General features: G+C 32.8%; 3 protein-coding genes across 3 annotated transcripts in view; 1 reads left to right on the forward strand and 2 right to left on the reverse strand.

The window, feature by feature from the left end:
• Positions 1 to 26,706, forward strand: part of Flo2 (flotillin-2) — a 547,503-nt gene that overhangs the window by 198,054 nt on the left and 322,743 nt on the right. The window lies entirely within an intron of this gene.
• Positions 16,424 to 19,953, reverse strand: LOC148305108 (glucose dehydrogenase [FAD, quinone]-like). Its single transcript, XM_088267189.1, has 2 exons — positions 19,399 to 19,953; positions 16,424 to 18,703 (listed from the first exon to the last, which is right to left on the reverse strand). The coding sequence occupies exons 1-2, from the start codon at positions 19,546 to 19,548 to the stop codon at positions 17,003 to 17,005; spliced, it is 1,851 nt and encodes a 616-aa protein (XP_088123315.1). The 5' UTR covers positions 19,549 to 19,953; the 3' UTR covers positions 16,424 to 17,002.
• Positions 19,938 to 26,706, reverse strand: part of LOC148305109 (uncharacterized) — a 44,834-nt gene continuing 38,065 nt past the window's right edge. The window contains exons 2-3 of the mRNA XM_088267190.1: positions 21,679 to 22,009; positions 19,938 to 20,249 (exon numbers count right to left, since the gene is read on the reverse strand). Coding sequence (XP_088123316.1) covers positions 19,979 to 20,249; positions 21,679 to 21,971 — 564 coding nt within the window. The 5' untranslated portion in view covers positions 21,972 to 22,009 and the 3' untranslated portion in view covers positions 19,938 to 19,978. The remainder of the gene's footprint in view (positions 20,250 to 21,678; positions 22,010 to 26,706) is intronic.

Here is a 26,706-nt window from a genome sequence, read left to right on the forward strand (position 1 = left end):
TTGCTTTTCCCTTTTTGTTATTTGAATTACCTACACAAAAAATGAAAAACGTTGTTGGAATAAATCCGTTTGAGTTTTAAAATATTTGAAGTCCACGCACAGAGTAAATTTATTTTTTGACATCTCATCAAAGATGAAGAAGAATATGGAAGTCTGGGCATTTACGGGGCTTACGACCGTCATAGGCTGGTTTGAGTGATCACTTTACACACGTGTAACATTCACCAATTCTACCCATTATTGACAACCGCACTACTCAAATTCTTGGAAGTTCTATATATATGAACCAATTTAGAAACCTTGTTCATGAATCACTAAAACTTCACTAGAGACATCTATTGGTGAGATGTAAATTTCATGATAATTTCAAACATATATTATATACATCGATAATAGCATGCTAATAAGCAAAGCTGTTCAGACGAACAATCAGACGGTTTTTGAGCATGCTCGAAATAAGCACGCTTATTTTAGCAAAGTACGTACCCGCAGTGGAGTGCACAGAATTTTTACTCAGGATACGCAGTAGGAAAAACAGCGTTTTATTATTTATTTTTAAACTTATCTGTAATAACTCTAACAAAACGTGTTTTGTAATTTATATTTGAAGCAATAACTTTGTGATTTTCCATTATATAATAAAAAATATAATTTTGTTTTAAAATCACTATAAATATTTTATTATAACTTAATGATAATGTCTACCGGTTAAATATAATTATAATAAAATATTTATATTGATTTTAAAACAAAGTTATATATTTTAATTATTATAATGCGTATTTTGTCGCGGAGAACTAACTGAGAAAACTTGTATTTTTTTAATATTTAATTTTTTTTTATTATTATCACAATCTTACGTATTTTTTTCCATTGCATTAAGGTAGGCACTGTTTATGTGCCTATATGAAATAAACGTCACTGCGTACACACATGCTACTAACTAGCAATTGTTCCATAATAGCATGCTTTTGTGCTAAAGCATGCTATTATGTACTTAAAGTATTTTTTTAACTGAAAACTGGAGCTTGAATTCTTCCTCGAAGATAATAAAATATAACTGCTTTCTTTTATTTTTTATAGCGTTTCCTCGTTAATCTTTGACCTCGTGATGCACTTCCGTCAATTTAATAACATTTTTATTACGTATTGTTTTTATTAAAAGCTTGCCGTATGACGTAATGCAAAATTCAAGCGATGATCCGTACTCTAGACGACTAGTTTTGTTTTGATAAATATCTATCTCACTTTCACTTGTTCTATATATATATTATATATATAATTTTTATTTACTTTTCTCGCTCTCTTGCAAATGAATAATGCTTAAACTGGTTGTAGAGGTATAATTAGACTTTTAGATCTTAATACGTGTTTATGCCTTGATTAGTCACAGTAACTGCAAGATACCTCTCGGGAGGAATGATGAATCTCACTTTTTGCGAAATAAACTTGTAACGCCGTCTTTTGAGACGTTTATTGTGGTTATTTTCCATTGTTCTCTTCTCCGTCTTACTCCTCATTACTGAGGGTTGTGACCCTTGCCGAAGCAATGACTCTTCCATTGCGTTGAGGATTTTATTTTAAATAAACAGGTATTAAACATACAAGTAACCGAAGATAAATTTCACAAAACGCAGTCAATAGTTTTTTTTTTGTAGTACAAAAAAAAACAAGAAATAATTCGTTAGGAAGATGACAATCCAGAAGACTACAATCCAAACACCTGTTTTATTTAAGTTTATATATATATATATATATATATATATATATATATATATATATATATATATATATATATATATATATATATATATATATATATATATATATATATATATATAATATATATATATATATATATATATATATATATATATATATATATATATATATATATATATATATATATATATATATATATATATATATATATACATAAATATATATATATATATATATATATATATATATATATATATATATATATATATACATAAATATATATATATATATATATATATATATATATATATATATATATATATATATATATATATATTTATATATAAAAATATATATGTTATATGACGGGGACGACCGAAAAAGACACGATCAGATCAATCAGAACCTAAAATCTGGTGATGTCAAAAGTCTGCGTAATCGGAGGGCATGTATGACTAGATGTATGGATGTGAAGGAGGCGATGAGTGATGATGAATGATCAGTACAGAAGACTGTGGCGTTCCATCCCTTCTGCCTACCCCTGCTGGGAAGCGGCGTGATGGTAGTAGTAGTAGTAGTATGTAAATATGCCTTCAAACATTCTCATGAGGTTTATACAAGACTCATTTTGATTACTTAACTAGAGCTATTTTGATGCGTCTTTGTAGGTTTAGGCAGGAGAATAGAACGCCACACCACTCTTTCGTGGCAAACAAACTTCGCTTTCTTTCACCTCTTACATACCCGCTGTTTATTCCGACTCCTGACTAGACCACATTCAAGCATTTGAAATACTTGATCATGCCAAGTCTTTATCTGCTCCTGTTTCCAACTTCAGTTGCCTCATAGTTTGTTTTACTATTATTTCTTCACTCATTCGATTCACATTCCTATGCCATCTCAAGACACCTTGCCTTATTTGTTTTACTGTTCTTTGTGTCCACATGTCTCATGTCCAAAAAAAATACAAATGGATGTATGAATGTTTTAGTATTATTTTTAAATCGGGTTTCTTTCTTACCCGCCCGTTCAAGTTCTTTGTATCGAACAGTAATTTTGTACGTCTAGCCTAGTATCAACTTTCATCATTGTTAAGGTACCATTCCTGTAAAAATAATAAAAAATAATGGACAATGGATTACAGTCTTACAATCGAAAAGTGACATACAAACTAATCCCCCTTAACCTCCGTCTCCAATAAAATAAAATTTCGCTAATGTTATAAAAATATTATATAATGTATCCGCCTCCGTAGTGTAATGGTCAGCACGCTCGGCTACCGTTCTGGACGTCCCGAGTTCGATTCCCAAGGGGGTAAAATAAATATAAGTGATTTTTTCACTGTCATATTTATTCAATATCACCCTGGACTGGTACCCGAAGCAGAGGGCTGATCACCTTTCCTTCATGTGTTAACGATCAAGATAACACTGCGTTTAAATGCAGTGCCCTATGCCCCACTGGGTTTATATGCAGTGCCCTATGCACCACTGGGGTGCAGATAAGGGTTTGAAGAAGAAGAATATTTAATTCGCTGTATTGAATACTCGACTCATGCTAAGTTTTAATCGGTCTTACTCTGCTCCTGTTATCAACCACATTCGAAAGAATATATACAACTTACGAAATTTCAGTAGTGTGGTTGTCATTCATGAGAATAGTGAATGTTACAAGTGTGTAAAGTGATCACTTAACTTGCCTATGACAGGTGTGCGAACGCTGTTAATACTCAGACTTCCATATTCTTCTTCATATATTTTGAGATGTCAATATAGATGTAATAATTTAGCTATTGGCGAACGACTTATTAGAGGAGTTTACCGTAATCAATTCCATCACAATCTCATTTATTTATTTATTTATTTAATGGAAAACCAACACAATATTTAACAAAAATAACGTAATATGATAAAATTTAAAAAAAAACATTCCAATTAGAGGTTTTCACTTAAAGTAATCTAAAAATAAAAGTAAACTGTCGTGTATACAAAATATAACTATATAATAAACTGACATTAAATGTTTTTATCGAAAAATAGAAATTTTCTTTATAAACTAGTCAAATAGACATAAACAATATTTCTCTTAAACGTATTAAAAGAAACATTATTGATGTCATCTTCATTAAGCATTACATTGCACATATCGCAGGCTCGATTTAAAAATGAATTTTGGTAGGACTTGGTGTGCATTTTAGAGATTTAAAAAAAATATATTAATGTCTTCAAGAAGTTGTTCTTCAAAAGTGGATATTGTTGTTTTCCTTGTTTTAAAACTTCATGTAATGTAGTGTCGATATTCAAATATATTTACGTCATTGCACTGTACGCGTTTAAAAAACAAAGATATATTTTGTTTGAGTCGAGAAAAAGTGAATTTCACTTTTTCACATTGTAGTCATCGTATAGACATGATATATTCTATTTTCTGACATGTGCTCACTGTTGTGGTTATTTTGTAATGTACACGGTGTCTATAAAACCATGAACTAAAAATTAAAATGCCTGTTGAAGACCGTACACGTGATAGAAGTCAAATTTACGAGAGAGATAGAAAGAGAGATAGGATATCAAAAGACATCAACGAATCCGTTAGTGCATAGAGCACTGCATCGCTTCGACGCACTTTTATCTTGATCGCTGCTCGCAGATAGTGTGTGAAGGAGACGTGTATTTACCAGTGCTTAAAATTTATTATTTTGTTATTATTTTAAGTTATAAGACTTTTTGTTTCTCTATAAGTGTATTAATAAGTGAATTTTTATATTACATACTGTATATACTTATTATGTTAAAGGCTTTAGTCATTCAATAAATAAATAAATAAATAAATAAGTAAGTAACGTGACGGAGGGGTAATTAGTCGCATAAATGTTACACATGTTTAAAGTGATCACTTAAACTAGCCTATGACGGTCGTAAGCCCCGTAAATGCCCAGACTTCCATATTCTTCTTCATCTATGTTGAGATGTCAAAAAATAATAGTCGCTAAATGTCAAAAGTGCAAAATCCCTTCTATTTCTGTTGACCCTCCGAAAACTGAAACCGGGACCTTCACCGTCGTTGTTAAACGCGCTCACCTCTTCACTAGGTACGCAGGCAAACAAATATTTTTAAAGTCAACATTCCAGAACTCATAAATCGAAAAATAAAGTAATAAAAAAAGGTGATCATACTTTATTCATGTACTAAACGATCAGTGTCACTCTGAGTCGATGCGTCTGCATTCTGTGTTCTATGCACCATACACATGGTTTTGAAAAGGGTAATAATAAGAATAAACTTCAATCTTCTTCTTCTTACTTTTTCTAGATACTAAGGATCTGTTTGTGCCTCCGCTTGTAGCTCTTGGGATGTTGACTCCCAGCTGTCTTTCCACCTTTTTGGAGGTCTGCCTGGGGGTCTGCGTCCTTCAAGGATTCTCTGAAGGGCGATACGTGGAAGTCTGTCATCTGACATTCTGTTTACAAAACTTTAATCAAAGAAATTATTTTTTTCTTTCTCAATAACTTTCTACACGATATTAATACATAGATTAAAAATATTTAAAAAAACGAGTGGTTGTGGACTATTATCTTTGTGACACCCTGTATCTTGCATTGTTCTAGTAACATATTAACATATATGTAAGTATATTATATAAAAAGATAATAATTAAACGTTTGATGCCGTAATACCTACAGTAGGTATATTTCTACCTGCTGTCAGTTATTATTCAACGCTCATCTTTTATGGTAATCGGTGATTATTTTAACAAACGAAAACGATTTATGTATTTCTAACAATGCTAGTTTTTAGCATTTAAACTATTTAAAATCATTAATCATGTATTGTTCGCACTTTTACGAACTGTACCGTTGTCACAGTTTTGGAACTTTCTTCTCTCACATGACTATCTTACCCCATCTCGGCCATTGGTTCTCTAACTTTTGCTAGGTATGTGTGTGTTTCATATAGTTTGATAGTCCCAAGAATTAACAGTAAATATGGGAGTCGAACACTGCCATATATCGTTCCGAACATTTTTAATTTGTTGCCGACGGATGTTAGAGGTCAAAATAAAATGTTGAACAAAGTCAAAATAAAGGAATGGGTAAATGATCAAGAATTAATTTTATGAAAATTGTAAAATGTTTATATTCTTAACTTTTCTCTCTTTTTTGTGTCTATATTAGGTAAAAAATGTTAAAAAAGAACTCCACCGACAAGACACACAAGATGGCTTGGTGGGTCTCTGTAAAAAAACTGTTCTAAAATATGTATAAATTGTGATGTAAATAAATGTATACAAATAAATAAATAAATCAAAATTAAAAAAATATAGCGAGTTATCTCTTCCCGTGAAAAATGTACCATCTCCAATGACTACTTAGTAAAAACTAACTAACCATCGCGTCATTGCAGGTACACCCCGTAGGCAGAGAATAGAATGACTATCTTTAATGAAATTACTATCTTTCATTATGTGTTCCCTTCCTTAGATCCTCACTCCCATCAACTGCTTATCGAACCCTACTCTGTTTCCCTTCTTTGAACAATTAAACAGTTTTTTTTTAATATATACGTACGCCACCGTATGTTAAATACTTGAAAGTGGTCACATCAGGAGCCATGTCGCTCACTCCTTTCAAGAACGACATATATCAAAAATCGTCAATTTCAGTTGTGCATGTTTGCCATGTCATGTTTCGCATTGTCCATTTTGTAATGCCCAGAAAATTTACTATTTCCCAGCAAATGCGGCATATTTTTAACTAATAAAACACGCTATATTCACCCGCTACAGGGCAGAAAGTGTTGTTTTTGCATTTTGAAGAAAACGTATTGTTTAATTATTTTTTTTAAAGAAACTTAATATTTTTCAAATGGAGAAAAAACCTTCAGGTTTTACCTAAAAAGATCTGTTGCACAGTAAAAAGTTCAATAAGTGGCTTGATATTTATTTTCAATACATTTCATTACATTTTTAACAAGAAATCCTTGAACTAACCATCACGCTGTTTCCCCGCATGTATATATAGAAATATATTTATATATATATATATATATATATATATATATATATATATATATATATATATATATATATATATATATATATATATATATATATATATACATATATATATATATATATATATATATATATATATATATATACATATATATATATATATATGTATATATATATATATATATATATATATATATATATATATATATATATATATATATATATATATATATATATATATATATATATATATATATATATATATATATATATATATATATATAATTAATTTCCATAAAAAATACGCAGAAAGAAACTTTTTCAATGTTTTTGGGGTGTATCGCTTATTATGAAACACTGTTATTATTAAAATTGCGTCTACCTATTGGGCCTGTTATTACAGCGGCTCTTTCCTTTCTCCGGCGCCTTCTCGTTTCATTATCCATTTTGCATTCTCGTCTCGTTACGAAATAATAATAGTAGTTCAGTATTCTCACTGCTTTGTAATATTCGGACGATATCTAGCCGTTATTTATGACTCATGTAATATATAACGGATTCATGCGATCCCTTAGATACAAATTCACAATTCAAAATTCACGATCTCGAAAAATACAGAGTTCAAGCATTCGCGGAAGCTTCTGTACCCAACAGACATCAATAGTAAGGTAAAAAAGGCAATTGATATGGTATGGGCACATAGGACGTAGAGAACCTGAACATATTCTGAACCAGGCGATTGCCATGGATCATCCTCGAAAGGCATCTAGAGAAGACTAAATAATTCGTGGATGCTACAGAAAGATTACATCATTCGAAGGCATCGCCTAGGTGACGTTGTATATGATAGAAGGGTCTACAACCCGAGGACGAGGAGAGCTGATCCTAATAGTTTACAAAGACGATAATTTGGGATGGCGCAAGGAAGAAAAAAATAAATACATATGTATTTTAGCAGGTTTATTGCTATGAAACAGTATCTTCCAAACACCCATAAACAGACCAGTAGTACTATTTATTGATTTACAACATTTTGAGCATGTCCAAATACTTGTTCACAAATCTGGATTATCTCCACTTAGGAGCATTTCTTTACATACTTTTTTGACTTTTCAACATGGATGATGAAGAAAGGTGTCAAAAAATAATGTAAAAATAACCTCTAATTGGAGATAATCCTGATTTGTGAAAAAGTATTTGGACACACTCAAAATGTTGTAAATAAATTGACTGTTCAAATTATTAGCTTAAATAAAAAATAATGATGTTTTCTACAAGTATGTGAATATAATCCAGGATTCGGATATCACATATAAATGAAAGAGTTTCTGCTTAATAAAAAGCTTTCCTCATCCCACCATAGATGCTCTAGTGAAGTCTCGCACACTGTTCGAATTCGATCAATATATCTAGAAGTTTCAAGAATTTGATAAGTGTTGTTGTCGATCATGGGTAGAATTGGTGAACGTGACACGTGTGTGAGCCCTGTGAATGCCCTGTGACTTCCGTAATTTTCCTCATCTATGTTGAGATGTCAAAAATATCTAACTAACTTACCATCACGCCGCTTCCCCGAAGGGATTGGCAGAGAGGATTGAACGTCACACTAATCTGTCATCGCAAACACTTAAACTTAAACAGAGATCACTTAGATCAGCCTATGACGGTCGTAAGTTCGTAAACGCCCAGACTCCCATATTCTTATTCATCTGTGTTGATCTTTTCATTGCTTACTAAAGTATTTTGTCTGAACTCCACTTTACCCGTTTGCATTTCCGTATCCATCATTACTGACTTTGAGACTTACTGCTGTACAATTCGAACGGAGAAACTACCATAACTACAACGAATCTATAAACATTTTCTTCAAAGTGTAAAGGCTTGTAATTATCTACGGTAACAGCTGCAATGTTGCATTGTCATTGCCGCTGCTGTGTATTTACTAACTTCGTAACTTCGACAACTGCTGCCACCATCACGTCTCCACTTAGTCTTCTTCGCAATCAGACTTCATAACTCTTGCAAGCTCACCTCGACAACTGTCTCCTCCGCTATCGCGTGGTCAGCCACTGGACAGCATACTTAACAGGGCTACAACCCTGCAGATGATAATATGCTTGAGAGTCCACATCTCTTTAAGGCGGGATAATCGATAGCCTGGAAAATTTTCCTTGCACCCAGGTAACATTTAACGCAATTAATTCTTTGTTTCTTTAAACATCGTTAAACATTGTATTGAAAAATTTTTTTTTTCTTAATAAATATATGGTTTTGAAAAGAAGAGGTTTTGAAAGGCGAGCAGTAAAAAATTATTAAAAATAATAATGATAAATTTGGTTAATTTATATGGCCCCATTTTCGTAAAATACTACTTTTTTGCTTTAAGCATCGTTGAACATTGTATTGATAAAAAAGTTTTTTTTTCTAAAAAAATATATGGTTTTGAAAAGAAGAGAGTTATTGAAAGGCGAGCAGTAAAAAATGATTAAAAATAATAATGAGAAATTTGGATAATTTATATAGCGCCATTTTCGTAAAATACTACTTTTTTGCTTTGAGCATCGTTAAACATTGTATTGAAAAAATAAGTTTTTTTATCTAAATAAATATATGGTTTTGAAAAGAAGAGAGTTATTGAAAGGCGAGCAGATAAAAATGATTAAAAATAATAATGAGAAATTTGGATAATTTATATAGCGCCATTTTCGTAAAATACTACATTTATGCTTTAAGCATCGTTGAATATTGTATTGAAAAAAAAAAATTCAAAAAAAAATATATGGTTTTGAAAAGAAGAGAGTTATTGAAAGGCGAGCAGTAAAAAATGATTCAAAATAATAATGATAAATTTGGATAATTTATACAGCGCCATTTTCGTGAAATACTACCTCAAGGGCGCATATCTATGTATCTTACTATACCCGTCGATTATTATTAACCCCTGACTTGACCACTTTCAAGTATTTGAAATACTTCATCATGTCAAGTTTTCTTCGGTCTTCTTTTCCATCTAATACCGACTTCATTTGCCTCGTGAATTTGCTTTACTGTTCTTTCTCCACTCCTATTTTATGTGTAGGTACTAGTAATGTACTATTGAGTACCTATTTTGATTACCGATTTGCGTCTCGATTTGTAATATCATCAAGTACGCTGCATTGCTGTGTCATTGGTGGCGCTGGTGTTCACTTCCGTTACCGCCTCTGCCCATCGTTTCACTTATTTCCGCCACTTCCGACTCGGCGGTAGCATTGTCGTGAGGATGAAGATTGGTGAAAGCCGTTTCCGTTTGGCTTATCCTACGAGAGGTACTTTGACTGCACGATATTCAACAATGTATTGGCATTGTATCTGCCTACATATCTGACTTCGAATTAAGACCCAACGCCCAACCCTTCTCTTTTCTGTAAATGATCGACTTATGTACATGCACCCTGGATATTGAGCTCACTGTTTTATGTTCGCCTCCGTAGTGTAATAGTCAGCAGGCTCGGCCACCGTACTGGAGGTTCCAGGTTCGATTCCCAGAAGGGGGGAGTCAAATAAATATAAGTGATTTTTTCACACTAATATTTATTCCATATAACCCTGGGCTGGTACCTGAGGCGGAGGGCAGATCGCCTTTCCTTCATGTGTTAACTATAACACTGCTTTTATGTAATGCAGTGCCCTATGCACCACCAGGTGCGGATGAGGGTTTGAAGAAGAAACTGAAACAAGTCCTTCTCAGTAGCTAGATTTTAGCGCCACTTTGATATTAGGTAATATAAAAAAATAGTTATACATAAAGTAAAAAATATATACCATGATTTTTTCCAAATTATTTTTTTTTATACCTCTCCTTTCCTACTCCTTCCTGCTAAATCTATTATTTTATATCATTCCCTTTTTTAAATCTCTGAATGTTTTTAAATAGTTTTATAACATAAATGTGGAATTGTTTAATTGTTTTTTTTTTAACGTAACTATTTTTTGTTAATGTAATGTAATGTTTATTATTGTTAATGTAACTATTGTTTATTATATTTTTTTTATATGTAAGCTGTACGATTCCTGAATAAATAAAATAAAATAAAATAAATAAATAAAAAAAATTGTACGCATCGAAATAAATAATTTATTATCCATATAGAGCTGAATTATTTGTCGCAGTGCCACTGTAGAAGAATAAGAAGTGTTATGTTTATCAAACTATTATTTATTTATTTTATTTTCATCATATGCATATTTACATAATGTGTCCTTACTAGGTTTTCTCCTGGGCACATTTTACAATACTTTTTTTATAAAGTTATTTGATAAATATTTTATTTATCATAAGTCATATATTTATGTACGATATGGCTGAATGATACGAACTGGTTCAAATCTGTCCATATCCGTTATCCAATTATAAATTGTGTCTGGTTGTGGTCCCGTGGTTAGTGTCGCGGACTCTTGAGTCAGAGTTTCTCGTTTAGAACCCACTCTACCACAATTTGATACCTATTTTTAATAATGATCCGCTTAGGCTCACAGAAATATAATGAAATTAATGTTTTTATGAAAATAATAAAAACACAAGTTTCTCTTTTTTTTTAAATATCACTTATATACAATGTTTGGTTATTTAATGATTTTTTGGATAATAGAAGAATGTTATACAATTTTTTGCGTAATGTCCAAAGATCCTTTGACTAATTGGGGTATGTGTTTGATTTTGTCTGAGATGTTTTTAATCTTGTGGTTCTATGTGTGTTTTCGTATAATCTGTTATTGGTGATATGTGTGCTTTGCAGGGACGACACAATAAAATATGTGTCGTGCAGTGTAGTTTTTTATTTTTTTTTGACAACTGTAATTTTATTTTAACTAACTAACTAACCATCACGCCGCTTCCCCGCAGGGGTAGGCAGAGAGAATAGAACGCCACACCACTCTGTCTTTGCAAACATTCTTCGCCTCTTCCACGTTCATGCATCTCCTCACACATACCCGCCGATTATTACGAGTCCTTACCTGACCACTTTCAAGTATTTGGTATACCTGATCGTGCCATGTTTTTTTCGGCCTTTTTCTGCTCCTTTTTCCAATTACATTGATGGTTTGGAGATGTAGAACGAATGAATGAGGAAAGAAAGAAAGAAAGGTAAAACAAATTTATGAGGCGAATGTAATTTTATTTTAGAAAATTAAAAAGCAAAAAATTAGATAAGGAAGAAGTTTTTCCTTCAAGATTAGGTTGAATTTAAGCGTGCTGGCCCTCTATGATATCCGCGATACATTTTCTGTAGATTTCAAAGAAGGCCGTATTTTGAGGTTCGCGTCTTGGCCAACTGATAATGCTTCAGAGAAAACTTCGAATGTCGAAAAATCTTTTACTCTTTTCGTTAGTTCGTTCGGTTTTCGCAAGATGACTCAATTTACTCGTTTATATTATTTAAAATAATAAAAAATTAATGTATTTTATATTAAGGTGGATAATCGATAATTCGCAACTTAATTTTCTTTAAAGCCAGGTTACATTTAACAAAATAGGAATTTTCGCTTAAATTGCCGTTTTTGTATTGAAAATTTTTTTTTTTTTTCAAATATAAGTAAGTATATGGTTTTGAAAAGAAAAGAGTTATGAAAGATAAGCAGTTAGACAAACGTGATAAAATTAATTTTCTAAACATATATTTTTTTAAATCATATTCCAATATAAAAACCATATATTATTTTTTAAAAAAGCGCGTGGAGACACGTCTGGCTTTTCGCGCAGCAATCGCTTTCTGTATTGTGTGTTTGCGAATTCCCCCTTAAATACGAATGAATGACATGTCGTACGTTGATCTGATACTCTATTAGTGCATTGTTTTTTAATAAAATAAAACTATTTTTTGATAATATATTTTATTTACAACGATAACATAATATTACAACCTTAAAATATTAATAAATTTACAACGTTAACAAACAAAATAACATATCAATTTTTTATTACTATTTACTCAGTATAAAATAAAATAAAATTAATGTATTATATATACAAATCCAAAATTGTTAAATATACAGTATTTTTATTGAAAAATAAACATAAAATAAATGTTTTATGAAGTCATTAGAAAAATAAGAGTTTTATTGATTTTTTACATTTATTTCTGTAAAAATTTTTTTTTTCGTTTTCCTTCCTGGGATCTTTCAGTGCAGTGATTAACACATTGGCTTGCGTATGTCAGGTCCCAAGTTCGATTTCTGGGGAGGTCGACGTCAATAAAGTGTTATATGTAATGATTACATGAAGCGTAATATTACTTTGCCTTCTTGAAATTTACGATCAAGACAACACTGGATTATGTCATTTGTACCATCGATTGCGTACAAGGAACGAGGAAAATTAGTTCACAATACAACGGGATCAGAGAGACCCAGGTTCAAGTTTTAGAACAGGCAGATAAATGATTTTTTTTAAATGTTTTATTTTTTTCCGTAACAGTTATAAATTGATATTTAAATTGTCCGTATACAATTTTTATTCACGAAACACACTGTTGTTCAGTCTTTTCTTTAAGGGGCGATGCTATGTATTTTTTTCTTCAATTTTTTATTTCCAAAAAATGTACAAATTCATATTTAGACAGAAACCTCTACAGTAAAAATATATTATTCATTTCTTATTTTACTTTCATGTTTTATACTGAAATTTCTTGGGTGGAACTGCATTTTATATAATAAAATAACATCATCATCAAACCAGTCTGACGATGTCGGTTACGACGAAACTCGGTTGCTGTTCAAATAAAATTAATGTGGAAAAAAATACTTAATTGTTATTTAATTCTATGTATTATTCATTTCTTTAAAGTTTTTGATATTTTATGTACTGTATGATGTTAATGGTGTTTAATTTGCGGTAATCTAATTTTTGTACACCTAAATAAATCGGATAGTATCAGATTTTAAAAATATATATACTTAATTGATTGTTTAAAATCACAGATCCATGAAAATACTACGTAGCGATGCCCCTTAAAACAAAATTTATTTAAAAAAATTATCGTGCAGAAAGCGTATGTTTAAAAAAAACTTTATTTCTCGTACATTTAAAATAGATTTATATTATCCACTGACACTTCGTGATGGAATTGCATTTTAATATATTATTAGATTAAAACCAATATTTTTAGCTTTTCCACTTTATTTTTATTTGACCAGCGACCGGGTTTCGTCGTTACCGACATCATCCGACTGGTTGAAAAAAAATATTGGTTTTAATCTAATAATATATCTCGTACATTTATTTATATGCAGTCACATTAAAAAAATACCTTATTTACAAATAGTAAAATATATTCATCGAGGAATGATATGATTTATTACGTTCAATCGTATTCCACGGAATTTTTATTATTTTATTATTATTATTTTCTACCTCATATAATTTTCTAACATGCTAATTAAAAAAAAAATATTTGTCAATTTAATATGTAAAACGGTTGACTAGTTCCTAAATAATTATTTTCCCTTATTTTATTAACTTAAATCAGTGCTTCTCAATCGATTTTTTTGATTTATCATTAAATATTTGTAGATTATATTATGCATGTTTATATTTTTGCTATTAAAAAGTTATCTGAAATTATGAATAACTTTTTAACAGCAAAAATATAAATATATATATATATATATATATATATACACCGCAGGACAAAAAAAATTACGAGTTTACTTGCTACCGCACGCCTTGACTTTACTGAACTCTTTTTCTAAGAAATCCTTTATCGATACCTCTTTCTTTTGTTCAATAAATTAAAGACACTTTATGTCACCTTTCTACAATATTTACATTTTAAAATGTCTCAACAATTTTGTTTTACCCGCGTTTGAGGGAACATAACACAACAATCATGGAAAGTGCAAAGCAAATGTCGATTGCGATAAAATCCAAAATAATCACACTGTCGCAACAAAACATATCTTATTGTAAAATATCTCGTCGAGTTGGGTATTCAGAAGGTGCAGTGAGGTTTTTATTTAAAAAATTCCAAGAATCTGGATCCATAGAACGGAAAAAAGGAAGCGGATGGGGGCGCGCGACATCTGCCCGAGATGATCGCTTAATAAAAAAAATTGTTATGCGCGATCGATTTTTAATGGCACTTAAAATACACGCAGAGGTGCAGTCTACTAGCTAATCAACATTTTCAGTAAAAACAGTGTCCAGGCGGCTGTTGGAGCATGGTTTCCAAGCACGAAGTCCCGCAAAGAAACCATTACTGACGAACAAAATGCAGAAGGCTAGACTGGATTGGGCGAAGGAGCACCAGAATTGGATCTTGGAGGATTGGCAAAATGTTATTTTCTCCGATGAATCAAAATTCAACCTTTTTGGTCCAGACGGCAGAAAGATAGTTCGACGAAAACTTGGGGAAAGATACCATCCGTCGTGCGTCACTCGAACCGTTAAACATTCACCCTACGTCATGATTTGGGGGTGCATGACAGCGTACGGTTTGGGACCTCTAAATTTTATACAGGGTACGATGAATGCCATCCAGTACAAAAAAGTGTTAAAAAACCATCTTATTCCAACAATCGAGGACATTACGCAGTATACCGCGGACCCGATTTTTCAGGACGATTTGGCGCCGTGCTATAGAGCCCGCACTGTGAGTACAAATATTTATTTTTTAATGCACTTTATAGACCACTTGATAAATAATTTATTGTTTTTCTTACAGATCATTGAATACAAGGATAAAATTGGCTTAAAATCGTTGACGTGGCCCGGGAATAGTCCTGATTTGAACCCAATAGAAAATTTATGGGCGATTATGAAAAAAAAAGTTGAGAAAAAAAAATAAAAAAACATTGAGGAATTAAAAAAAACTTGATTCAAGTTTAGGAAGAATAAATAACATCAGAAATTTAAGATTCGCTTTACGCTTCGTTAAATAATAGAATTTTACATGTTATAAAAAATAAAGGTGAATTCACTAAGTATTAAATATTTTTAAATGTTATAAATATGTTTAAATGTAAAATACCTTAATTTAAAATAAAGCGATTAGAACCTTCTTCTTAAATATGAATTAAAAAATTACATGTCTTTTATTACTCCATCACAAACACTCGACCATAAATGAACCGTTATGGGTCTCTAAGGTTCGGATAATCTGATACCTGGTATATAATGGCAATTTCAAAGTACAATTCATGAGTAAGATCTTTCATTTTAACCTTGAAGTAACGAGTAGTCATCATATATGTTAAACAATACAAAAAAAAACTAATTAAATATCAAGAATAATTCATTATGTGTCAATTTTAGTTTTTTTGAGGACTCGTAAATTTTTTTGTCCAGGGGTGTATATATATATATATATATATATATATATATATATATATATATATATATATATATATATATATATATATATATATATATATATATATATATATATATATAAGTATATGAAATTATATTATGTATGTGTATATTTTTGCTGTTAAAAAGTTATTTGAAATTATAAATAACTTTTTAACAGCAAAAATATAAATATATATATATATATATATATATATATATATATATATATATATATATATATATATATATATATATATATATATATATATATATATATATATATATATATATATATATATATATATATATATATATATATATATATATATATATATATATGAATTATATTATGTATGTGTATATTTTTGCTGTTAAAAAGTTATTTGAAACACATTGTAAGAACCCATAATAAACTGTCCAGTTTATAGAGACTTTGAATTTTATACTTTGTAATTTTATTAACCATGGATATTTCTTATCGAATTTGTCAATTTCCCTTCTATTCATTTTGTTCACTACGAGACTAAGATTTTTTTACTTTGTTTATAACATTTAAAATTTGTATTTATGTTTTTTTTAAATGTTAGACCGATGTGTGACGACTCATTGTTGAAAATTGAAAAAAAAATATGTAAGAAGATAACACATGTAATGGTTTTCTAACCCGAGAGGATGATATGGGTACTGTTTAATGTTATCTTTGATATTTCAGCAAATCAGATAAGAATCGCCATGGCACAATAAAAAGATTTTCGATTTAGTTGTGATTATTCTCACTAAAGTGATTTTATAACAAAATAATTTTTTCAATAATTATGTTATGTTTTTTCGTTACTATATTATGGAATAGTCTTTTTTGGGTAATCGCGCCCTAAATTGTTGAGAATCACTGATTTAAATTAAATAATGTATATTTTTTTACAAGTGACTTGTTATCATAACCAATCTTCTTTAATCATATCACTCCCTTTTTCTCCTATCATTATAACTGGTGCGTTAGGGTTCCCGCTTATTATCGTCGGCATGATGCTCGCATCCACCACCCTCAAATTGCTGACTCCGTAGACTCTAAGTCTTGCATCCACCACAGCATCAGGGTCGTCAGTTGGCCCCATCTTGCAAGTCCCGCAGGGGTGGTAAATCGTGAAGGTGAACTGTCTCATGCTGCATTCCCAGTACTCGTCGCTGAACAGCAGTAGATGCTTGCATCCTGGTAAAGGTATCGTCAGTGGACGAGACCCGAATTCCTGAAAGGCGCTCGTGTTCGAGACCGCCATGGCAATTTTAATGCCTTCAGTCAGGACCTGGATATCTTCTTTATAAGCGAAGTAATTGGGTTCTATCACCGGGTAGTGCAACGGATTCCTGCTTTTCAACCTCACCCATCCTGTGCTCCTGGGCCTTAAAAGCAAGGGCAGAATTGTCCACGTCTCTGATTTTAGCAACGGTTTGTACACTGTGTTGTAAACTCTGTCTCTCAAATTCACCACTTTCCTTATCTGATCTCCGCCGTCCGAGTTGATTGAACTTGGACCGAAGTGGAATTGAATGTCGGGCCACAGACCGGATTTAGGAGCGTATTTAGTATTCACAAAAGCGAGACCCTCTACTCCCGGTGATGTCATCGGACCTCTCTCGTTGATTATGTAGTCGAGGAGAACTTCTGGTTTTTGGAATCTATCTTTTGTGAACGTAACCGGTTGGTCCACTAAAAACGTCAATCCTCCAAGACCTACGTGGTCTTGCAAATTATGGCCTACTTTGACATCGGATATAACAGGGATTCCGTGTTCGGATAAGTGACTCGCCGGACCTATCCCGCTCAGCATCAATATTTGCGGAGAGTTGATCGATCCAGCTGACAAAATCACCTCTTTTGTTGCCCTTACTACGTACTTCTTGTTGTTCCTTATAAACTGAACTCCGTAAACTTTTTTATTTTTGTCTATGAGTAGTCTCGTGACTTGAGAATTGATGGCCACGTGAAGATTTCTCCTTAATCTCACGGGTCTTAAAAACGCTTTAGACGTACTGCACCTACTGCCTCTTCTCATAGTCGTTTGCGATAGCATGAATCCAGTTTGCTCTGCTCCGTTTATATCTCTATTATCGTATCCTAATTCTTTGCCAGCTTTAAGGAAAGCGATTGAAAGAGGGCTTCTCCACGGCGATTCTTGTACAGTTAGGTATCCTCCTTTGGAATGATACGGTGTTTTGACCAAGTATGGGTTTCTGTTGTCTTCTGATTTCATGAAATATTTTAAGACGTTATCAAAAGACCAGCCGGGGTTGCCGAGGGACTCCCAAAGGTCGTAGTCGTTTCTGTTGCCTCTGACGTAGATCATGGCGTTGAGGACACTGGATCCGCCGAGGACTTTGCCTCGTGGCCAGTTGCAGCGATCACCGACCATGGCCTGGCAGTATGCGCGGTCCGCTGGTGGCACTGTCTGGTACTTCCAGTCCATTTCGGATAGCTGCATGTAGCCTGCGAGCGCTGGTATGTCGCTGACTTCGTTCTCGTGGCCTCCGGCTTCTAGGAGTAGGACAGTCCAGTTCTGGACTTCCGACAGTCTGGACGCCACGACAGCCCCAGCAGAGCCTCCTCCGACGACGATAAAGTCGTATCTCGGCAACATCTGTAAAAGAAAGGTGTCTGCTATTTAATTATGCCTTTTCATAATAACAAAAACAAAAATAAAACATCAGTGTTTCAGTTATCACAAAATATTATTTAAGTGCCAGGTTTTTCTTATATATCATAAAATTTATTTTTTTGTTATTTAAATTTTTTTGTGTTTTTTCATACAAGTATTTTGTAAAAAAAAATACACCAATATCGACAGAAAGAAATATTCGGAGAAATAGCACCCATATTTGTTTTCTAATATTTTGTGAAAATGATGTAAAATTTGAGAGCCTACAAGAACATTCTTTGATGTTTAAATTAAATTTCACTCAGGTGAAAAATTAACATAATGCCTTATTTTTACCGTTATTCTCTATTTGATTATATTTTTATTTATAAATGAGAAACTGGTTATCAAAATCATTTATGTGCGTTTTCCATACTACGCTTATGAAGTTCGTATATAGATTTTTAAAATAAAACTAAATTGTACAAAATTGTACATTTTTGCATAATATTTCGTTTGTTAATGTAATGTAATGTTTATTATTGTTAATGTAACTATTTTTTTTTATTAGATATTTTTTTTAATGTAAAGCTGTACAATTCCCGAACAAATAAAATAAAATGAAATGAAAGTGATTTATATAAAATAGGTCATGATGTTGCTTAATATTGAATACGTTTTAAATCATTCTTACTTACATTGACTACATTTAAGGGATGCGACTCAGGATCAGCTGTCTGGTAGCGGAAGAAGGTGATCCCGACAGCCAATAGGGGAAGCAAACTGATCATGGTCACCGGCGAGGGTGCCAGACCTCCGAAGGTCACCAGGGACCCGAGAATAGACATCTTGGCTCACTTTCGATATCCGATCGATTATTATCCTCGCCAAAGTCACACACACTTTCTTCTAACTTTCCCGACTCTGTTGAATCACTTATGACGCCACTGAAATATAAGTTTGTTATCACGCACCACGGAAGAAAGTCGAAAATCAAAGTTATGCAAAGAGCACTCTATGCGAACGGTCTTCAAGAACCATAAAGATTTATGTAAACTTATGTAACTGAATTTTTATACACTTTCTCATCGGATTACGGTTAAATTAACGATGCTCTGCGTGTATTACCAGTCGTTTTCACATCACTATTCCTAGTCATGATATTTTCTCCATCCTTGTACTGATCATTATTACAACACTATTTACTTATTTTAATAATGGTAACATTTTTTATCACTTTTTTTAAATATATCGATCGTTTGTCTTTTGTTCTCTTTATCATATCCAGTGTTCTAGATCTTTTTGTAGTTTCTTTTCGCTGAGTATTTTTGGTGTGTAGTTTCTGATGCCAGACTTCTTGGGCGCAGGTTCTGGCAATTGGGGTCCTTCCTTGATCCTCTTTACGTCTTCTTTGTTCACGTACGACTTGATAGACAGATGCTTTTCCAGGTATATCGCGGTGTCCTTGTCCGCGTCGAGTATTTTTAGCCTGTGTATCTTGTTCTTACCGATCTTCAGCGGCTTGTAGATGTCGTTGTTGTTGACGTCTCTGCAAAATGAAATTTGAGTTAGAAATGGCCGGTTGAATTATCCGAGGAGTGTCGTTATAAACCAGTTTTTGTATACCTGAACAAATATTCAGGCATATCGCACGACCGTGTCGGTTGACCAATATATTGCAAATGCCGTTCGAGCTGTTTTGCGGCTCGATTTATGTGTAATCATTGTGTTATATCATGCCTTTCCAAAGAGCGCCTTAAAATCAATACGAATACATAATCTCCAATCTCGGATGCTTCGAGGAAAAACGTCTTTTTTAATGGTTTGAATTTGATAACCCTCGAGTGATAAATCGAATTGCCTAAAAAAATTAGTCTAAAATTAGTCAATGAGTTTTCTACATTTCATCAGTTTAAAAATAAATAGTATTTCAGATACTTGCTTCATATGAATTTCGACGCAATATACAAACAGCAGATTTTAAATCAATTTAGTTTTTTTATTCGTTTCGTATTGTCACCAATTTCCAGTGGTGTTTCTCTTGAAAAGATGTTGAAATCATAAATAGGTACGCGTAATTTCAAGGATTCTTAGTCCATGTACGTATAATAATCCGTATAATAATATACGTATAATAATTAATAATAATAAAAATAAAGAAAATTTGTTTCTATGTATGGAAATTTGCCCGAAATTCGCATATCAGACACACTATATCGATGTGCTATTTTCAAGTTTTACTTGGTAAATACCACATCGAAAATAGATAGATATTACCACAGTGGCTGCCGAATTAATTAATGAAAAAATATGATATATATATACTTGCGTCGATCAGATGCAAATTTTATAGGTCAACGCATGTATTTACAGTCCGCTTCTTATCCGAATATATCGTATTTTACACATTAAATTCCGTTATACTCGTATTTTGGGACATCTTGGTAGTCAATTTAAATTATTTAAAGATATTTCTTGATGAAACTGCATTTTATTAAGATAGTAAAACTTCGTGTCCGAAGCTTGCTTCCGTTATTTTTATAAACTAACGAACCATCACGCCGCTTCACCGTAGGAGTAGGCTAGGAGAATAAAACACCACACTAATCTGTCTTTGTAAACAATCTTCCCCTCTTCCAGATTGATGCATCTCCTCATACATGCCGGCCGATTATTCCGACTTCCGACCACATTCAAGTTTTTGAAATACCAAGTTTTGCGATCATGCTAAGTTCTCCTCGGTCTTAGCTACCTCCTTCCCAGCAATTCTAGCCATTTTCTCGGTCTCCCTTATTACCTACCACATTCGCCTCATAAATAAGTTTTATTTTTCTCTTCCCACTCATTCGATTCATGCCCAAACCATCTTAACACACCTTTCTTAATTTTATTGGTAATGCTTACCTCAGTCTTGCATTCTTTCCTTATATCACCACTCGAACATCTATCATGCATCGTTGATCATTAGATAGAATTACCTGTAATGCACGTTGGTGTATATGGACAGCTTCCCGTTGGACGACGCGTCGGAGTCCGTCCTCGATATGGAGGAGCCGGAACACCCGCTGGACAGCGAGCCCTTGGCTCGCCGCGAGCTGGGCTCGGGCCGCCGGCTGTAGTCGCTGCTGTAGGTGCTGCGGGGGCCGCTGCAGTCACTGCGGGGGCGGCCGCCGGGGGGGCAGCAGGCGCCGCTGCAGTCGCTGCGGGGGCGGCCGCCGGGGGGCCCGGGGGCGGAGCGCAGGTCGCACGGTGCGGAGTGCTCCTGTCCCATCTCAGGCGGCGCGCGGGGCTGGAGAGCTCCCCTCTAGTCTGTAGAAGGAAAATATATTTTTTTAAATTTTATTTGGAAAATTTGCAGAACAGTTACATCAAGTTATACAAAAGTATGTAAATACATATATTAGATAGAAGCAGTGGATATGAAATTTTTTGTGGAGACTGCAACAGAAATATATCCTAAACTGCGAGAAATGTAAAAATAAGAATCAAAGAACATAACCGTGGTCTTGCTAATAAATATTTAACAGAATTCTCGAATCACATAATGGAAACTAACCACTCATTTGACGCATACACTCAAATTATTACAAAATACAAACGCTGACATCCTCCCAATACAGTTGAAAGGAGAAGCAATACCAAATTGCGACTCCTTTTAATACCTAGTATCAATTATACATAGCGATAGAGGGTGCGCAGCAGATGTATTGCACAGAATAAAAGTGGGGTGGATGAAATTCCGATTCCTGACGAGAGTTCTTTGCGGTCCAAAAATACCATCCAAATTAAAGGTAAAAGTCTACCAATCAACTGTCAGACCCGCACTTCTATATGACTAGGAATGCTGGACGATGTATAACAACTACTCTAGGCAACGAGAAACTGCTGAAAGCTTAGATGGTCATCGGGAGTGACCCTTAGAGACAAAATAAAGAGTTCACTAAACAAATTCGTGGAAGCCTGATCGTAACATACATAAATAGGAAGGTAGAGGAAAGACAATTGATATGGTATGGACATATAGGACTCAGAAACCCTGAGCATGTCGTAAACCAGGTAATAGCAATCGATCTTCCTCGAAAGATATCCAGAAGAAGACCAAAAAAATCATGGATGCTGCCAATAAAGAACATGGTTCGGAGACATGGCCTAAGTGACGTTGTCCATGACAGAAAGACCTACAACTTGAGGATGAGAAGACGATAAGTTGGGATGTAGCCAGGAAGAAGACTCAAATTATTACATCAATCACTTACAACGGGCAAGTCAACAATTTAGAAATACATCAAAATTAATTAAGACCTAAATCTCAACCATTTAATTCAGAATGCGCTCGGCGCATGAATGAATTATATCAGTATATAGTATGTATATCAAATACTGTTGAAGCTCTTGTCAGCAACATACAAAATCCATTATGTTGAAACGTGGCTTTGTAAGAGAAAGCCGATTTTAAAACCCTTTGATGTGCAATTTAACGATGCCTTCATATCTTTAGTTCTGGCAATTAACGGTTCTCATTTATATACGTTCATTAAATAATTTGTGGTTTGAATCGGGATGCTGACATCTTGTTACGTTCGACTTTAACCAAAACGATGTTGGTACAAGCCCTTTTCTCTAGTTTAATTTCTTCATTTGCGGTTTGGCTTTCTGGCTGATCTATGGGAATTCAATTCGACGGAGAAAGCTAATTGGTATTCGTTTTATTTTTAACGACTATGACAGTTTATGTCTTGATTTCTTAGCATGTCGTTTGATGAAATTTGTGGGCAAGTATTGTATTTCTTGACTTACATGTTTTTTTTTCATATTATATTTTAGGTTATTGTTTAAATTTTTAATATTCTATATTTGTTATTATTGTTTTAAAAAAAAAATTCTTGTTTAAAATATCTAAATACTGTTTTACAGATAATCATAAAAAAAATGTGTCCGATTTTTTGTACAAATATTGATTGAATACGTCTGGGCAACGATTTCACCGAGTAATATTACATTTTCAAGTTATCTGATAAGATGCTCAAATTGTTCTTCGTCTCCATCCTCCGCCCGTCTCTTCAATTCGGCGCACCCGCTTACTACTTACTATGCTCAAATTATGTTTTATTTAAATATAGAATAAAACTGATAGAAATTTAAACTAACTAGCTAACCATCGCGCCGCTTCCCCGCAGGGGTGAGCAGAGAGATTTGAATGCCACACCAATATGTCTTTGCAAACAGTCTTCTCCTCGTCCATATTCACGCATCTCCCCATACATACCAGCCAATTATTCTGACTCCTGATCTGACCACATTTCTACTGTATTTTTTTAGTTTTTTTTAGTTTATTAGTTTGCATGTTATTCTTCTTCATTTTTATTATTTCGTTAGTAGCCGACAATACAGTCTCTTGGCATTCTCTACACTTATAGGAATGCTCGTTAAAAGTATCATATCGACGTGCCCTACGTAAAGTGTTCTAACTACATTTTTGTCAATTTTGAGATATTGGTGTATGTTATCAACTGACCGTTATCCACAAATATAAACAAACAAAAAAAATATAAAATAAATTACGCCTAGTTTTCAGGCGTACAAGACGCTATCTACATCGAATTTTCGAAATGAACTGAACTCCTTAAACGCTTAATACTTAATTTTGACAAAGCACAAAGTTTTTAAAACGATTTAATACACTATTTTGTCGTATTTTTGAATGAATAATACTAGTTTAGAATTTCAGATAAAACCGTTAATTAATAAAAAAGAATACGTTGAAAAAAACTTCTAAGCTCTCTCCTGTAAAGTAACAGATTTGCAGATAGAGTACTTTACGTAGGGGCCGTCGATATTATGAAACCGTATGCAGTAGATCAATTGATTATTGGTAGTGATTAGCATAATTGAGTAGAAAGATGCATCTAAATTATAGAATTAATATTTTCTAATATTAAAAAGAGACAACTGGTTAGAGCCAGATGTGAAATGTATCATTAAACTGTACTGTGAAGAAGTGCCTTCCCACTTATCAAACATAATGAAGACCGAATAAAAATTATAAATAGACAAGGCAGAAATAACCGTTTAGATATCGTAATGTAATTCACGACTTGGTTTTCAGGTAATTCACAATTAAGGCTTAGTATTCGATAAATCGCAACTTAATTTTCTCTAAACGCAGGTAACATTTTAAGTAATTGTTCTTTTTTACAACATTTTGAGTGTGTCCAAATACTTGTTCACAAAATCTGGATTATCTCCAATTACAGGAGTTATTTTCATATTATTTTTTGACATCTCATCAAAGATGAAGATGAATATGGAAGTCTGGGCGTTTGGAAACTTCCAAGAATTTGAGTGGTGCGGTTGTTAATAATGGGTAGAATTAGTGAATGTAACACGGTGTAAAGTGATCACTTAAACCAGCCTATGACGGTCGTCAGCCCCGTAAATACCCAGACTTCTTCTTCGTCTTTGATGAGATGTCAAAAAAAATATATAATAATTGATTTTTTTCTTAAAACCTCGTTATTTTATTGAAAAAAAACTTTTTTTTCGCAATAATTGTATGGTTTTGAAATGAAAAGAGTTATTGATAGGTAAGGAGTAAAAAAAATATAAAAATAATTCTCCAATATATATTCTAAAAAAAATCTTATTCCAATAAAATGTCAAAAAAAAATGCAATAAGACACGTTCGGATCCTCGCGCAACCGGTCGCATCCTGAGTTCTGTATTTGCGAGTACCCCCTCAATATCTTTACACGTTATTTCTAACATAGATGTCGCCGACGAGGTTTAATTTGTAAAGTTATGTTTTTTTTTATCTTTTCTATAAATTATTGTTTTTTTGGACGGTTGTAAAATGATTACTTTTATTTAAAAAATACATGTACTTATATATATAAAAACAGAAATATTTTTATATTTATTATTTACAAACAAAAGCTTCAATTTCCTTCTACGTCTGTGAACCGAAGCGGCTCATTATTAGAAATAGGTATCAAATTGAGCTAATGTGGGTTCGAACCGAGAAACTCTGACTCAAGAGCCCGTGATACTAACCACGAGACCACAACCCGGCAGATGGATCTTCTTCATGTGCCATGTCGGGTCCGCCTGACGCCGCTATCACTTCATCACAGGCCGCTCTAAATAGCGCCTCAGCTCTTCTTATCAGTAATTCAACATTACTTTTTAAGTAAACTTTATAAAATGAAATAACTTTGTTATAACCACTTTTTTATTAATACGATTTAACCTACCGGTTTCAACAAGAACGTTGTCATCACAAGGGTTTATATTAATTCAAAAACATTAAAAACATTATAATACTCTCACCAAAAAACTTCCACACACCGTAAAAATCCTAAATGTTATTTTTATTATTCATTGCATAGCAACCTCAAATAACAACTAATGGAATCACCCAAAAAAAAACAATATGAAGCTGCGCACGCTTACGTAAAGAGGAGAACACACACAAAACCTACTGGGCAGAAATTTTAGGAACAGAAATTGGAAAAATATCAAAAATAGGACTGTTACTTCAATGTAATTGATTATCAATAATATTTAAATTTTGTTTTATGGCTTTTTTAATTTCCAAAATCTCTAACTTATGCAATGAGTTTACTTTTTTATTAGAATGTAGTATTTCAAAGCCATTTTTTTCAATTAAAAGAATGATTGTTATTTAATATATGTTCAGCAAATTCAGAAAAAATATTAATATTTAGTTTCATTATATAAAGTTTATAAAATGTGCCATAAAGTATCTGCGGAAAACATTCAAGAAATTACTTTTTAAGTACTTTAAAGTCGAATAAAAGGAACACTGGGTATCATTTCCGTTACATTTTTACTATTTATTCTTAATCGGGCCGTACGTGAAGTAATGCCTTCCACACTCTAATACTGACATTACGGCCTTTTAAGCATTATGCAACAGCTGTTAAAATTCTAACAATTTTGACAGCTGGTATGTTTACGTGCTCCATTACATATGTTATATTTGCTTG

Source organism: Brachycentrus maculatus, unplaced genomic scaffold, assembly GCF_059751285.1.
Source record: "Brachycentrus maculatus isolate JH-2025_06_01 unplaced genomic scaffold, ASM5975128v1 h1tg000285l, whole genome shotgun sequence".
Classification (NCBI taxonomy): Eukaryota; Metazoa; Arthropoda; class Insecta; order Trichoptera; family Brachycentridae; genus Brachycentrus; species Brachycentrus maculatus.